The sequence below is a fragment of the Ipomoea nil genome, unplaced genomic scaffold, assembly GCF_001879475.1.
Source record: "Ipomoea nil cultivar Tokyo-kokei standard unplaced genomic scaffold, Asagao_1.1 scaffold2921, whole genome shotgun sequence".
NCBI classification, from domain to species: domain Eukaryota; kingdom Viridiplantae; phylum Streptophyta; class Magnoliopsida; order Solanales; family Convolvulaceae; genus Ipomoea; species Ipomoea nil.
The window spans coordinates 2756677-2773015 of record NW_017619349.1 but is presented as its reverse complement, the minus strand read 5'-3'; the positions used below and the strand labels follow the sequence as shown (position 1 = coordinate 2773015).

General features: G+C 37.0%; 1 protein-coding gene across 3 annotated transcripts; it reads right to left on the bottom strand.

Moving 5' to 3' along the window:
- Positions 1–3003: 3003 nt before the first annotated feature.
- On the bottom strand, positions 3004–15723 carry LOC109161079 (mediator of RNA polymerase II transcription subunit 25). 3 transcript variants are annotated; one of them, XM_019309403.1, is made up of 16 exons: positions 15578–15723; positions 15349–15484; positions 13839–13869; positions 13289–13352; positions 12033–12163; positions 11090–11296; positions 10908–10973; positions 7165–7384; positions 6576–6643; positions 5601–6431; positions 5352–5405; positions 5195–5223; positions 4627–4695; positions 4430–4514; positions 3837–3923; positions 3004–3733 (listed from the first exon to the last, which is right to left on the bottom strand). In XM_019309403.1, exons 2-16 carry the CDS (start codon positions 15444–15446, stop codon positions 3206–3208), a joined length of 2568 nt encoding a protein of 855 aa, XP_019164948.1. In that variant the 5' UTR covers positions 15447–15484; positions 15578–15723; the 3' UTR covers positions 3004–3205. The 3 variants fall into 3 exon arrangements, with proteins under 3 accessions (XP_019164948.1, XP_019164949.1, XP_019164950.1); XM_019309404.1 differs by having other exon boundaries at positions 7186–7384; XM_019309405.1 differs by lacking the exons at positions 15349–15484; positions 15578–15723 and adding an exon at positions 13945–14332.
- Between the last annotated feature and the right edge of the window lie 616 nt (positions 15724–16339).

Here is a 16339-nt window from a genome sequence, read left to right as displayed (position 1 = left end):
GAAATCTTGTAGTTACCAAGCCAACTGTCTGACCAACTAGGTTTTACCTAATATTGTTCATTATGATTGATTACAAATTAAATTAGTGACCCCTTAATTGAATATATAACAGCCAATCAATTATAATAAGCTAAAGTCAGGTTAAACAACAAATTTTACCATAACAAAAAAAAAACTTTAATTTATTGGCCTGAACTGTGGAACATAGATGCATGATGTTTGTACACCACCAACCTGCAGTATGGGAAAGGTCTTTTCCAAAATGCATCTGCCCATAATTCCATGTTTTATTCAGAGTTTGGAACAATCTTAAAAAGGGTTTTCTTTGGATCAAGTGCTTATATATGGTCATCATGAAAATATACATAGTGGTTGGTTTTGTTTGGAGAGGTCATTCTTGAATGTTGAATAATGAAGGCTAATGGTGGCGATGAAGAGTTTGGTTTATTGGTGGGAGATTTGATGCCTATCTTGTAATCATTACATTGGTTAATTAATGTCTTATTCTCTTTGCTTTTACATGTCCCCATTAGCCCAAAGCAAGCATCTATTCTTCTGCTTCTTTCTCAATCTAACTTAAACATTACTGCATCCTATAATGATTTTAATTAACATAAAATTATCCCCCACGCTCCAAGGGAAAGCATATATAAAAGTAATAATGGACCTACCTATGACCAGGGATCGAGTCTCACCAGCGGCAGTGTGGGAGCAACCTCTCAAAGTGAGGGGGGTTCCTTGTGCGCAGTGAGCACCGGTCTAACCTCTGTGATTCATGTTTAGTTGAGTCACCGGTCTAACCTCTGTGATTCATGTTTAGTTGAGTCACCATGATTTACATCATTTACATCCTCCTAAATGTTCTGTCGGGCTGGGATGTGGGGGGCCCTTAGGGTTGGGGTTCAGCCTTTTGGAAGAATAATGGACCTACCTAATAAAAATTAGAGCAACTTTTGCTGTATTCAAAGGCAACTTTCCTTTCTCAAAAAGAAGTCAGAAACAATTTAACACCGGAGCTATCAAAAAAGATTTAACCCGTTAAATTGATTATGTAAATGTAGTAAATTAGATAATCTCTCATTTTTGGAGTGGACAGGACATGTATGTTAGCATCTTTTAAGCCGCCCCATTTGGTGCACTTAGACGAGTCTTTTTTTATAATACTAATCTTAAAATTCTATCCTACCCCTAAGATCTTGTAAATGTGATAAATTACATGACCCCTCACTTTTGGACCTAGCGCTGTGGCAAAAACCAATCTAATCTGTAAATAGTTGAGTAAATGATGTAACACCATATTACTCTATTCACCCCACTACAAATTTACTAAATAGTCAACACATTTGATCTCAAATCCAATCTTGACTCTTCAACAACTCCCATGAGGTTAAATAGTTTGATCCACTAACAACAGTTTCAAAAATATCAAATCAAATCAAATGGGTATGTAAGAGAATTTAATTCCATTTATTTAAGGATTAAAGATATATATTCTATTAAATTATTACTCCGTAATTGTAATTGTGTATTCAATCATAGTCATATATGAGTGGATTGAAAGAACATTAACATCCTATTTGGTAAAATAGTTAATTCATTAATTAATTTTGACTTGTTTGATCACTATTAGCTGTTTGACTTGATTAAACAACCAACATGAATGTTTGATCAATTAACTTTTTATAACATTCTAATGCTCCTGATAGGGAATATATCCCGATTTTGACTTCTCTATATGTCCATACTCTCCTTTTGTGGTCGGGGTCAATGTCAAACGGTTCAGGTCATGATCAAAGTCTGTGAGTCAAAGTCAATGAGACACGTGCCTATTGAAGGACTTTAGCCCTTCATTTTGGGGGTTCCTCCCTTCCTCCCTACACACTCTCTCCTCTCTCTCCTCTCTCTTTACAAAATAGTTAAATAGAAGAATAATAATGATTAAAAGAATCTTTATTCTACCATTTCTACTCTTGATTCTACATACACTCCACATACATCGAGTAATTAATTAACCGTATCATTTTGACGCCGTCTGTGGGGATCGAAATACGGTATACACTCCACAAAGATTCTTTACTGATACAGTAATACGAAAGTACACGTACAGTACTGTATCGAATGTGGAGTATCCTCTGACAGTGGGTCGAGAGTCTCCGGTCAAATAGCCCGAGTCTAAAGTACTTGCCAAAAGCCCCCCCTCCCCCCCCCCCCCCCCCTCAAACAATAAATGAGATATTTATAAGGGAGAGAAGGGGACACGACCCAAGCTTCCAACATGGAGGGCACGTGGCTCGCATGCACTGGACGAGACCAGGGTCGAGGGAGTCTACAACACGTGGTGCTATATTCCTAAAAATGTTGGATCATCAAACATAGACTCAGCCCGAGCCCTAGAGGTCGGTCCAAACATGAAGGGTGGGTAGCCCAGGGTTCGGGGTTTCTACATGACTAGCTCGAGAAAGGCGGTCAGGACGGTCACGTTGTCCTTGATGCGGTCCCGAGGGCCAATTACTGACCGAAATATTGACCGTAGGACGACCCGTACACGAGGGTAATATTCCCATCAGCTCCAAAATACTAAAATTAAAAAAGCGGCTCAAAACGACTTTTTCGATATACTTTTTAAAATAAATCATTTTGTATGTAATCAGTTAACCACTAATTTAACAAACATTTTTCTACAATCAACTAATGTTATTAACTAATCAAACATACTAACAACTATTTATCAAATACCCCTAAATTAAATGAAACTGAAATTCAAGCATACCCTAAAATACAAATACTTTTTAGCCCTTTTCCCCGACCATCTTTAAAAGCTTTGAAACAAACAAACAAAAAAAAAAACCTGGCTAATAGAAAATAGAAATGATAATAATTAGCGTTATTGTCATATTTCCCACTGACACAATGATGAAACAAAGACAAGATACCACAACCACAAGTTACAAAATGCATACCCCCACCCCACCCCCACCCCCACCCCCAAAAAAAAGTGCAATATTACAAAATGTTAGCACTAGCTGACTTAATTTTATAAAAGGAAAATAAATTTTGCCGGAACAGATAATTATGTGTGTAAACTAAAACCCACAAATTTCAATAGAAGAACCTGGCTGTTTGATCCAAGGGGAGATATCTCATATCTGTTTCCTTGTGTAAAAATCCAATCTTTACATCAGTCCCTATTCTGCAGAGTGGGGGATTAATTCATAAACCCACCCCCAGGCATGTTTTGATGTCCTTGTGATGAAACTTGCCCTTGGGACATTAGCTGCGACCGTCCCGGGCCTTGCATATATGCTTGGTTCATCCCTGTCCCAACCATCTGTGGCTGCTGCTGCTGTTGTGGTTGCTGCTGCTGCTGCATCTGCTGCATCTGTTGCTGCTGCTGCTGCATTTGCGGGATCTGCTGCTGTTGCTGCTGCTGCTGCTGCATTTGCGGGATCTGCTGCTGCTGCTGCATTTGTGGGATCTGCTGCTGCTGTTGCATCTGCTGCTGTTGCTGTAGCTGCTGCATCATGGGCTGCTGTTGCATATGCGAGAGCGGTTGTTGTTGTTGCTGCTGCTGTAGTTGTTGAAGTTGCTGTTGTTGTTGCTGCTGCTGTTGCTGTTGTTGGGGCAACTGCGGGAGCGCTTGCTGCTGCAACTGCTGAAGCTGCGGGTGTTGTTGTGCTTGCATCTGTTGCTGCTGCTGGGGGTTTGTGATCTGGGGTTTAAACACTACCATATCCTAAAATGCATAGAGAAGTTATATAGAATGGCCGAGTAATGGATGATTATTAAGTCACATATCGCCATATCGGGGGGCATGTTAAGAAAGTACATAATCTTACCCCTGGGAAAAGCATCCCAATCAAGCGGCAAGCTTTATCAGAAACCGAGAGGAGTAATGTCTGTGAGGGCAATTGAATGACTGCACACTGAAAAAATTATGAATCTCGTCAAACAGAGGAACCATTTTTAACTGATAAACACTTGTTCAAGAGCCAATCGAGAAAATAACATATAATGAATGCAAAATAGTAACGCTGACAGTTGTAAAAAACAGAATCACCCAAGCTTTATAATCCTAGAATCAAACATGGCAGGCATAGTTCATGTTTGGTCCAACTGGAGTTTATAGAGAAATAGTGGATCTTCTTCAAAATAGCTTCTTTTTTTTTTCCCAAGTATTTTTGCCTGATTTATGCTTTTTGAAGTAGATTTATGGGTCAAACAACCTCATCCAATACTTAGATGTATGTATACGTACACTAGTATATGAAATCACATGACAGGAAATTATTCTATCCTGGAAAAGGACCATATGAAATTTGATCATTTTTTGTCATTTTCTTTATCCAATAAAAGAAAATAGGATCTCTAAAATTTGCTTATCATTTTCCACTGCTCTTATATAAGCAAAAATCCTTGTTCAAATACTTACAAGCTTCTTTTCTTGTAATTGACCAAGAAATCCATGCTGGTTCATTGCCCGAAAAACTAAAAAATCTGCTTTTCCAACATATTGCCTAGTATAAAATTGAGACAAAAGAAACGAAAAGAAAATCAATATGTGAGACTAACTGCAATGTGTAATTTAAAATGAAAAAGATGATATAATTGCAATGAGACAGAAGTTACTTATTGTTCATATGATCCTGGGAAATAAGCCGAACTATTTGCATTGTTTCAGGCCAATTTGCTGCAAGCCTGAAAAGGAAAAAGGGCAACAAAGCAGAAACTCATATCAATACATGATGGCAGTACAGGAAACCAATTTTATATAAACGGAAACAACGAACTATATGATATGCTTCTCCACCAAAAATAAATCAATTGGTCAGAAGGTTCTTAGAGATGGTTGATGAAAGTAGCATCTAGGAAGAATGTCAACTTGAAAGTCTACAATGGTTTGATATGCCAAAATCCCCCTTTCACCTCATCCCCATCATAAAAAGGGATTTGGAGTCTCCCCACCCTAGATTGCAATTGGATTGAAATTTAGGAAGGCAAATGCCCTTATTTCCATTCTTTGATGTGACTTAACAGATGTTGTGTTGCTTTTATTTTTTATTTTTGGGTGAAGAAAACAAGTTGAGTTAAGCACTAATGGATTTGTTATGCAACTATTAAAAGCAAAATGATTAGGAGCATTAGAATTAAATTTGCTATTCCATAATAAAGACTTCATGGATATGTGTACACTTACGTTTCAGATGCTGATGCACTCCTATATCCCTGTCAAAGGTAAAATAGATCATAGGATCCATGCAAGCACGAAATTATCAGTTTCAAAAACTAGGAAACCAGTTACTCAAGATAACTAAAGGACTCAAAAATTTACAGGTTAAGTGGAAAGACAATACCTCTAGTCTGGTAATGAACACAGGTTGACCTTGTCTCTGCCCGGATAAGTTTCCCTGCCACATAACATATATATAACCAATCATGTTGAAAAGAAACCTTCTCAAATGAATGAATATAGAAGGCAAATCAACTCATTGCACATAGTTCTAGGCAACTTGATTTATAACTTTAACATAGTAAGTTCTTGCTATAACTACCAAAATGTGGTGCTCTGAATGAATCATTATCACTGACTCCATCATTCTTACCTCCCAAACTTTGACATATTTTGACTGAGCTGATTGCAATTGACTGGATGTTTGTTGCTGCGAAAGAGGCATATTCGCTGCAGAATTGTTATTTACACCAATAGGCTGCATTCCTTGTTGCCCTTGTTGAGTCATTCCTGGAGTAGGAACCATTGTACCAGTTCCAGAAGGGATACCAGATGCACCGCCCATGCCACTCATCATATTCTGGCTCCTGCCTGTTGCAGTTTGCATCATTTGAGTGCCTGGCATGTTAGCTTGGTTCATGCCAGGTACTGTTTGGCCCACACTAACGCTACTTGGGAGAGTATTCATCGATTGTGACATGACTAGGTTTGAAGTTGATGACATACTAGAAGTTGTTGCAGTAAATGAAGTAGGAGCAGAGCTCTGTACAACTTGTCCGGGTCCTGCTAGTGGCATCGAACTGGTCATTGATGTAACACCTGATTGAGAAGATGATATTACACTTTGAGCTGCAGAGACGGAGGATGCCATTCCGCTGGATATCATGTTTGAAAGCATAGGCGTTCCACCCATAGATGAAAGTCCTATAGAAGTTCCCCCGGCAAGTGCTTGCCGTGCTTGGGCAACATCATTCAGAATTCTCACATTGGCAGCTGCAGCACCAACTGGACGTACAGACTGTCCCATACCATGGACGACCATGGGCTTTGTTTCCTGCAGATTCTCATTGTTCGCAACCATTTCCTGGGAAACAGAAATGGGTGAAGAAGTTTGAAGGTTCTGAACAGGTTGTGAAGCAGCACGAGGGACTGATGGAACATGTGCAAATGTAGGCCCAGGCATGGAGGTTACAGTGGTCGGCTCCTGAAAACAGATGTAACGAGATAATGGAGATTATTTATCAGGAGATATTAATGATGTCATATGTACTGATATCTGGAAATTATTGTGGAAAAGAAAAGCCATATTTTCAAAACTAAGCAAAGAATCGACTGTTATGAGCTGTACAATTTTAACAGTAGCAGGATGAATGTTTCCGGTTGGAATTGGTTGCCGGTTCATGACGGGCCCATTTGCTGTAAAAAAATAAAAAAATCAGAAGCTTCAGTATTTCTTCAAGAAATTATTAAAGTGATTTTTTTCTCTAAAATTTCATGAAAAATAAATCAACTATTAAGCCTAAATAAATTCAAAGCCATAGAGACCTTACATATGCCATTTACACACCCGAAAACACAATAAATAATAGGCAGTAATGAATTTATTAGCTACAAACTGATTATTTGACAAATGCACAAGTACAATAACTATATAATTTTTATGAATGCATATACTACAAGCCCACCAACTCGAAAGCAGAAATAAGTCAAATAACAAGAATGTACAATTTTTTTCCCAAACATAAAGAGGATAAAATTAGGCCAGCCTAACAAAACTTTATCAAATATGAAGTCCTTATTAGTCCACCTTTAGCCTATACAGGTCTAGCTCAATATAGAATATCATAATAAAACCAAACAGATCAAGTATAATAAAAATATACATAAATACTACTAAAGATAAAATAGGAGAACATAAGTTTCAGAATCAAACAAACCTGAAGGAATTGAAGCCAAACCTGAAGGCAGTGGTCCAGAAATGGGAGGAACAGAAGACACATCCATTTTAACAGGGTTTTGAGTTGAAGGCAAACTTGGCATTCCAGTGCGATTGAAAGCAGCCCGAGCCTCCATAAAATTTTCCGAAATTAGAACAAGATAATATGGATTCTTGGGATTGTCAATGGGTAAGTCTGCTCCTCGTGGATTACGCTTTGCCTAAAACAAAGTAGACTTATACTTAGCATATCTAACTAAAATAAAAGTAAAGACGATGAAGGCAGATGAAGAATCAAGATTCTCTATAGATGGTAGAAAAGGACTCACATAAGATAAACTTAAGATAAATTAATAGAAATTATAAATGAAGTAAATATCATAGCACATAGGTATAATCCTATTTATGTTGAGAGTGGAAACAGTATTCTCAATTAGACTACAATCCAAGTTGAGAGAATGAAGCAATGCACCAGGAAGTTGGAACATTAAATTAATGGAAATACGAAATATAGAAAGACATCTTGAGCTCAGTACTGTATCTTTACTAGGTCTCTTAGAGGTCCTAGGATAGAGTATATTTGTAACAAGCTTTGCACATATGACATGATTTATACGCTCCAACTTAAGGAGAGTGTTGAATATTAAACCTGGTTTGGAGTAGTGGGTGTAGCCCAACTTGGGTGTGTCTTGTATGTATAAATAGGACATCTTGTACAGTTTTCAATATATAGAAACACAATAAACCTTTTCTATTTTAACACCTCTCAGCAACAATCAACAACAAACCATCAAAAACAATATAAAGATAAGGAGATTTTTACTGCTACTCAAATCCCTATGTATGTTGGTTTCATATGCCTATGGTTTGAGTAGCCTAGCACGAATATATGAGATGTGTATTCTTCTTTCTTAGAGTGAACAAATTTTCCACAAATCCTCTTTACACTCTTCACTCTCTTCACTCTCTTCACTTGCATACTCTCTTCACTCAACTTTCATTTTCACATGTTATCAGAACCTAAGTTTTCCAGGCTATTTTCTTTCTAGAATTTCTGAAAACACCATTTTTTCCGGCAATACGCGGCTGCCCATCTCGTTCCGATGCACTTCTGGCTGTTGTTCGAAGAAAAACTAACACCACAGCCTTACACGGAACCTCGTCGCAAGCCTTCGCCTGAAGACCCGTCGCCAAACTCTACCGCACGCACTGTCGGAAGTTTCTTCATTTTTCTGGACAGATCTCCTCCAGATCTCCGTTCAAGGTGTCGTTACCACCATTGGACTTGCCTTGAAGAGGCGCTCCTTGGAGTGTATTCAGATCTTCAATGACTGAAATGGGAAGAAATGAAAAGGCAATGACAAAAATAGGAAGGTTTTAAAAAATGTATACTTTTGGTAAAAACTCATTTGGGACATGCGTCACCAGAAACGCATCTCCCAAATGAGTTTGAGAAAAATTTTAATTTTTGTTTTTTCTAAAAATTACGCCAAACGCAAGTGGCATTTGCATCTCACATATTATACGTGAGACGCAAGTTCCACTTGCATCTCTCGTATGCTGAGCACTCTCGGCGACGAGTCAACGAGCTATGAGGAATGATCGACAGGGTGGAGGCTCGCATGGAGGTTTTGAACCAGAAATCGAAGGCGCTAGATCAGAGCATTCTGTCGAACACGTGGCGGGAGACTCCCGTCCTCCTCCTTGGAAGACGTTGAGAGGTGCCAAGCTTTCCTGGAAGAGCTGCAGACTAAGGCGAGTGCCTGCTTTGATGCACTTAATAGTGGCAGTGGCTCTTCAATCTCCATAGCCTCTCAACAACAAAATGCTGCATTATTCTCTCCCTTGCTTCCTTCATACGCAAGTGACAATTGCGTTTCTTGTATTGTACGAGAAATGCAATTGCCACTTGCGTTTGGCGTATTTTTTAGAAGAAAAAAAAAATTAAAAATTTTTCTCAAACTCATTTGGGAGATGCGTTTCTGATAAGAAACGCATATCCCAAATGAGTTTTTCCCAAAATTATACATTTTTTAAAACCTTCCTATTTTTGTCATTGCCTTTTCATTTCTTCCCATTTCAGTCATTTGCCCGCTTTTAATCTTCATTTGTAATTTAGAGTGAAGCGGAGTGTATGTTTGAATTAAGCTTGGAACTTCCAGATGTTCTAGCTTGAGGGGGAGTGTTATGGGATATGAAACCATAGGCATATGAAACCAACATACATAGGGATTTGAGTACCCTAGGCTGCCTAGCATGTAGATATATCACTATTGCAAAAATCGGCCAAGGCGCTAGGCGCCCCTAGGCCGTGGCGATTTCCCCCAGGCGGCTAGCCGCCTAGGCGCCTAACTCGGCCGAGTTAACTTGGCCTTGCTAATTTTTTTTCTATATATATATATAATATGTCATACACCCATACACGTGCACTAATTTTTTATTTTTTTTTAGTTTTTAGTTAGCCGCCTAGGCGCCCCATCTAGGCACTACTCTACCGCCCGACTCCCGACTAGCGACTAACACCTACTGCACCCATGATATATATGAGATGTGTATTCTCCTTTCCTAAGAGCGTGAACAAATTTTCCACAGATCCTATTTACTCTCTTCACTTGCATACTCTCTTCACTCAACTTCCATTTTCACACAGCACAAAGGTGAGGAGATATTAAAGGGCGCAAGGAACCCAGAGGCAATGTTCAAACAGCATACTACTTAGCTGGAAGAGGGCATTGGGGCAGCAATGTGTGAGGGCATTCAAGCCACCAAGCCAAGCACTTCACTTAGGTCCAAACAACAGTTGGACCGCTCAGGCGCTCACTATAACTAGGCACTTGTAATCCATCTAGTTATTTGTAGGCACTGTTATCAATAAAAACATACTAATGTCATCTCTAATATATTCATTTGTTTTCCACTACTTAACATTCACTTTGTATTGGGGTGAAGTAAATTCATGCCAGCACTCTAACAAATAAAGACTGAATAACTGGTGACCAGTCACAATGTTAAATTAAATCAAGATAGAACATTGCAATATCAAGCATGGTTTGAAGACTCTTAGGGGTCGTTTGGTTCACGGAATGTCAGATTACGTTAGGGAATGTTAGATTGCTGGGAATATTAGATTACTGGGAATGTTAGATTCCTGTGTTTGGTTAAAATTGGGGTATGTAATATAATCATGTTTGGTTTAGGGTTATCTTTTATACACACTATAATATCCTTAAGATAACCAAAGTTATCTTACATTACCTAAGATTTTGAAGGGAATCACATTCCCTTCAAAATCCTATGTGGAGGGAATATGACATTCCTTGGGAATGTCAAATTCCCTAAGATAATATGAACCAAACACCGGAATGTGAGCTTTGGAATGTCACATTCCCTTGGTTATGTTATATAACCTGAACCAAACGCTCCCTTAAGAGTTTTTCATCAAAAGGATACTGATCCCTTTAGGAATATTCCCTTAAATGTTTTCCAAAACTGATAGGAACTCCATACATCGCCAATTTAATAGCTTTCTCACTAGCAACGTTTCTTTTTAATAGAGGGTTAATGATTTATTTGTCAATCCACAGATGAAGCATGCAGATATCCGAAAACTATGAGCGATACAAAGTATCATATTTTCAAAATGTTGAACACTAAATAAGTAACAGCTACTCTATAAGCAACAACAAAAACAAAAAGAAAAGAAAAAAAATAAAAAGAACAGTAATAGAACGTGGCTATAGTTACCGCAGCATAGATTGTTTTTAGTTTCAAGACCAGCTTTGGACATACAACTGACAAAGAAACAGAACACTGCAACAACAACCAAAAAAGTAAAACAAAATCACCAGCTGATTGATAATGTGTTAATGCAAAAGATAATATAAAGGGAAGAAAAAAATGGGCATCAATGAACAGCAATACAGCACCTGAGCAAATGATTTTGCAACTGTCTCAGCATCAGATAGGCGTCGGTCATCAGTTTGTGTTTCATTTTCACTCTGCTCAGAATTGTGTATCTGTGGTCTATAAACTGGTGTAGGTAATGGATAAGGATTACTGGCAGCAACAAGAATGCAATGCTTTTGCCCTTCCACAGTTTGCTTACTTTGGTTTCCATTTGGAGATGAGAGCATCTGGATGAGGCATCATCATATACAATTATAAAATAAATGAAACAGTGTAAGCAAAAAATTGCAAATTATCATGGTGTGATCAACACACACCACTTACACAATATTCTTTAGAATGTCCTTTCTGATTTGTACTAGAGTCTGAAAAACATTACGACAGTATCTTAACATTCAAAGGTTATGTTACGGTCATACTAACTAATTTTAGAAAGAAGACAAGATATAGAATCCACCATATAAAGAATGTGGCAGTGAAAATTATAAGCATTAAAAATAATTGAGTCAACAACCAGGTGCTAAAAGCAAAGGCATTGGAAATGTATCTCCCATCGAAGGACTAACCATTTATAATGCCAAAGACATAAAGAAACACTACTCTTTCTGAAACTTACAAAAAGGTTAATTATAGAACTCCCTGGAAGTATATTATGAAAAATCAACTTGAAGTCCACAATTTCTAATACGCACCAGATATATTTAATGTGAAATCCAATCTTAAAAGTTTATGTTGGAATGCAACACAGGAAAACTTCAATATGGTTGCAATTCAAAATGCTCGACTGGAATAAAAAGAATATTTGTCTTCTAAACTCAATGTTTCTAAATTCTAAGATTAGACTTAAGTTGAAATAAGTAGAATTTGTATATTATAGATTCTGAGAGAAAACAAAAAGATCCTACTGATTTAAAAGCTGATATGCCAATACCATAAATAAAACAGCCAAATATAAGCACACACCATTAGAGCTTCAGCAAGCCCTTCTGCAATTGCAGCATCATTGAAACCCCCACCACCAAAGTGTATGGATGAAAGCCAGTGGAGAAATAAATCAATATCTCTAGTCCAGCCACTTCGCTGAACCAAGCAAGCTGCACAAAAACTTCATCAAATTGGTAGAAGAAAAGAAACTGAAAAAATAATCAACATTTGATGGAACAACTACAGATGGACCATGAGCCACAAAATATTTGTTCTCACTTCTCAGACTATGCTTAGATAGTCAGATGTAAAACAAGGTTGGTTCTCAGGTATGTCGTCTTTAGTGTGTTTAGCTACTGGCGCATTGAAGAAGTGGAAGGTGAGACTTATAGTGATGACTATTATTGTTTCTGATAACAGTGACCACAAGAGTGGAGAAAGCAAAGAAATTACCATAATGACCATCAAAATTAGGGTTTGCAGATAAGACCACAGAGACTAATGGAGATTGGAGGCATTTAGGGCAAGTGACAAAATTGCAAAACTGCGATACATCTAAGAATAAGATTTGCAAAAGTGATCAATGAGGGGCTAAATCGACTATCTGGCGACAAAAAAGCAATTTTCCCAAAAGAAAAAAAGTACAGCATAAGATAGATTGGAAGAGAGGAAAGGAATGAGCTTGTACACTACATCCTTGACAGAATTTTTTAGACAAGAAAACTTAGTACTTCGTTTGAATTCAAACAGGAAACTAAACCTTAATTTGATAGTAAAACAAATGCTGAAAGCAGTTTTTTGACTGACATGAACACCAGATAAAATCTCAAAACGATTGTTGGAACATAAGAATGTTCCCACTTCCCAAAGTCTTTCTCCAAAAATTTATTTGGTTCATGGGAATATAAGAGAATAGGCCACTTCCACTAACTTCTAGGCCTAGTCTGTAAAATCAATTGCTGTTGGTTTATTCTGTTGTTAAGTACTTAAGTGTATAATGTAGCCTTACAGGATAACAAGAATGGGCTGAGCTCCATTACTAACTCATGCATATATATATTCCATACATGTTATTCGAATGACAATCAATAACATATTAATTCTTTTATGTAACATCTATTTTACCACTTCCCACATGGAATATTGGAAGATGGTAAGATGAATGAATTTCAATTCACTCTTTCAAACAAACAAGATAAAATTTAAAAAATAAAATAGAATAAAATAAAATAAAATAAAACAAATACAAATAAGTAGACTTTTTATTGAGCAATTAATAATATTTATATACGCACCACTATAAGAACCATGTGAATTAAACATAACCAAACCAAACTCCACATTGGCCCCAGATGGCTTCTGAACATTTTGACAAAAAAAAAATGCAGAAGTTAGAACCATTATAAATTTCTAATAAGATAACCCATACCTGCAGTGGCAGCAGGGTTGGCAAGGGAAAGAGTGCACATAAATCTATCAGTATGCTTACAATTAAAGATATGAGCAAAATTATACTATATAGTCCAAATTTTTTAACATTTTTTCTTAGTCTTCATATTCCAACTAAGTTGTATGAAATAGGAGAAATGGAAAGAATAAATTTGATTTATTCAAGAAAGCACAATGAGGCAACAAGAATCAAGTATGTCATGTCAAAATCACAGATCAAATGTCATGAAGCAACAGAACTTTCTTCATTCATCATTTATCAGATGTTACAGCCAAGCAATCATTATGGAAGGCCAAATATCAAGGTAAACTGTAACTTTAACAATTTTAATAATTTAATTGTAGCAAGTATGAAGAAAAATAGCTTGACAAAAAGATCTTGCTAAATTTTCTAACCTGTGATCCTGCTTCAGCTCCACAGAAACACCTGCAGTAAGTTTATAAAGGAAAATTTGTAGTTGAATTCAGAGTTCGACAGTTGACTATAAGCAAGTAAAATTACATTGTGGAACTCATAGATAATATGAACAAAATTATATTGGTTTGAAGAGGTGAAACGTTCTACCATTGTCCTGCTAAGAATCAAATTCAATATTCATAAGAAATAGTAAATAGGGGTGGGGGGATGTATGCTATTTTGATTATGTGGAGAAATACTACTAAAAGCATGCACTTCCTGCTTGGCGAAAACACTTTGGGTATGTTTACTAACTAGAGAAATGAAAACAGAAAATGCATTTACTTGTACATTTCTCCAATTTGAAAACATAGAGTGGAGAATGGAAAAATGGAGAAAGGAAAACTAGATAATTGAAGTAAATGCAGCCTTTTGTTTTTTCACTATTGATTAACTATCCCCTTGGTTTGAGGACAAGAAGTATTGAGCATCACATAAAAAGTGAGACATATAGCAATCTTGCCACTAAAACACTTGGATAATCAAATAGTTAAAGATAAGGCGATAAGCAATTGTCTTAACATGGTGTATGAAGAAAAGAGTATTATCATCAATGACTGAACAAAAAGGCTACATGACAGAAACCTAAAACAAGGAAAAAGTACTGTCACTTCTAATCAGACAATTTGCATATTAATACAGTATAAAAATCAGCTCAGAAAATGAAATAAGATGTAGAATACGCAGCTATTAATCGAGACTGAACTTGAATTATACAGTACACACCCTTATTAGGGAGAAAAAAAAAAAAAAAAAACTCCACAAACAAACTAAGGCTACCCTAGCTTCTTGATACCTAGCTGGCATCTCCTTCAATGGACTAGTGAATTAGAGTTACAAGAATCTGGCTTAGGTTCATCTTTATTTTTCTTGATTTTAAGGTGTAATGCTTCCTTTCAAGAAACTTTTTGCATTCTCTGATTGATGCATCTAGATGTCACATAAAAAATTGCTATTTATTTTATACATTTGTCTCTTTAAAATGCAACCAGACAGCTAGGCAACATAATTTAAACATAGAGATGAACAGAATTAAAACCAATGAAGCATTAAACCTTGAAATCATAACACAGATTAATCACCAGAACAGTTCAAATTTCATACACAAAAATCATGGTTCTTGCTTTTGTAACTCCAATTAGACTAGATGGGGAAAAAAGAGCATTTTTTCCTTTTAAAGGATTGATTCACAAAAGCACAACAAATTAATAACAACAGTTCAAAATTTGTGTGAAATCAGAATGACTGGTCTTTGTTATATAATTGTTGACCAAAATTCTCTTCTTCTTTTTTTAAAACAGAACAGAGAGCCCTAATCACACAGAAGTTGGCTCAAACTCACGGAACAACTCGAATTACCCAACACAAAACATAATTAACAACACCTAATGCGATTAGGTACATTTGCACACAAAGTAACAGCGGGCATGAGACTAAAGAAAGGTAAACCTAATGATCTTTTCGAGGTAATCGGAAACGATGGAGGTCCAGTGAGGGCCCATGGCGGCGGTGCCTTCAACGGCGATGATTAATTGCTTCTCCGCCATTGGCGATTGACCGGCGAATTCTCTTTTCTTTCAGTCGCCTACAAAAGTAACAGCAGGAAATTGAATTAGCCCCACTGAATAGAAGTTTCATCAATTGAATATACGACGCAAAATTCAAACACCCCTTTTACCTCTCCACTTTCACTTCAACTTCTGGGGATGCTTCACTGCTCTGGAGACAACGGTAATGAATCTTCTTGCCTTTCATACATCTTTATGGAACGTACGTTTCTCTTGTTTGTTGGTTTATTTCATTTTGGCCCTCGTTTTCTTGTTCTGTTAGTCCACTAATGCACCATTGACGACTTATTCCTTTTAAAACAATTCTATTTAGAACCCCAACCTTTCGTTATTTATATGTTAGGAATATGATATTGACTTTGTCTATCCCTATAATACTTTTCAGTTTCAGAAGTAAATTTTATTGTCATATCATCATATTTGTAATTCATTCATCGGATGGCTTTGACATTTAAGGGATGGAAAATAAAGCACTCTCTTCTGCAGATAGGCAGATAGACACATTCTGGATTTCTGGTGTAAATGAAAAACGAGACCGGTCGCCATATTCTACTTTCATGCACTTATACGTTATCAGTTGTTACACACCATTTCAATAGGAGCCTTAGCCCAACTCTCTACAACTCCAATTATGATTTCTTGGTTTATCTTTTCAAGTTTGAGTGTACTCAAATTCTTGCAGTTGTAGCAGCTTGGTGGTGTATCTAGAGATGTCGTAACTAGGTAATGTTTGACGCAAATATTGGTATGATCTGGCATCTCACAACAAGTGATTATCACCTTTGATGATTGGAAGCAAGCTAGGGAAGATGGCAACAGTACTCATGATGTCGTTCACCGACAGGAAGTTCCCCGGTGATTTATGCGCCCCT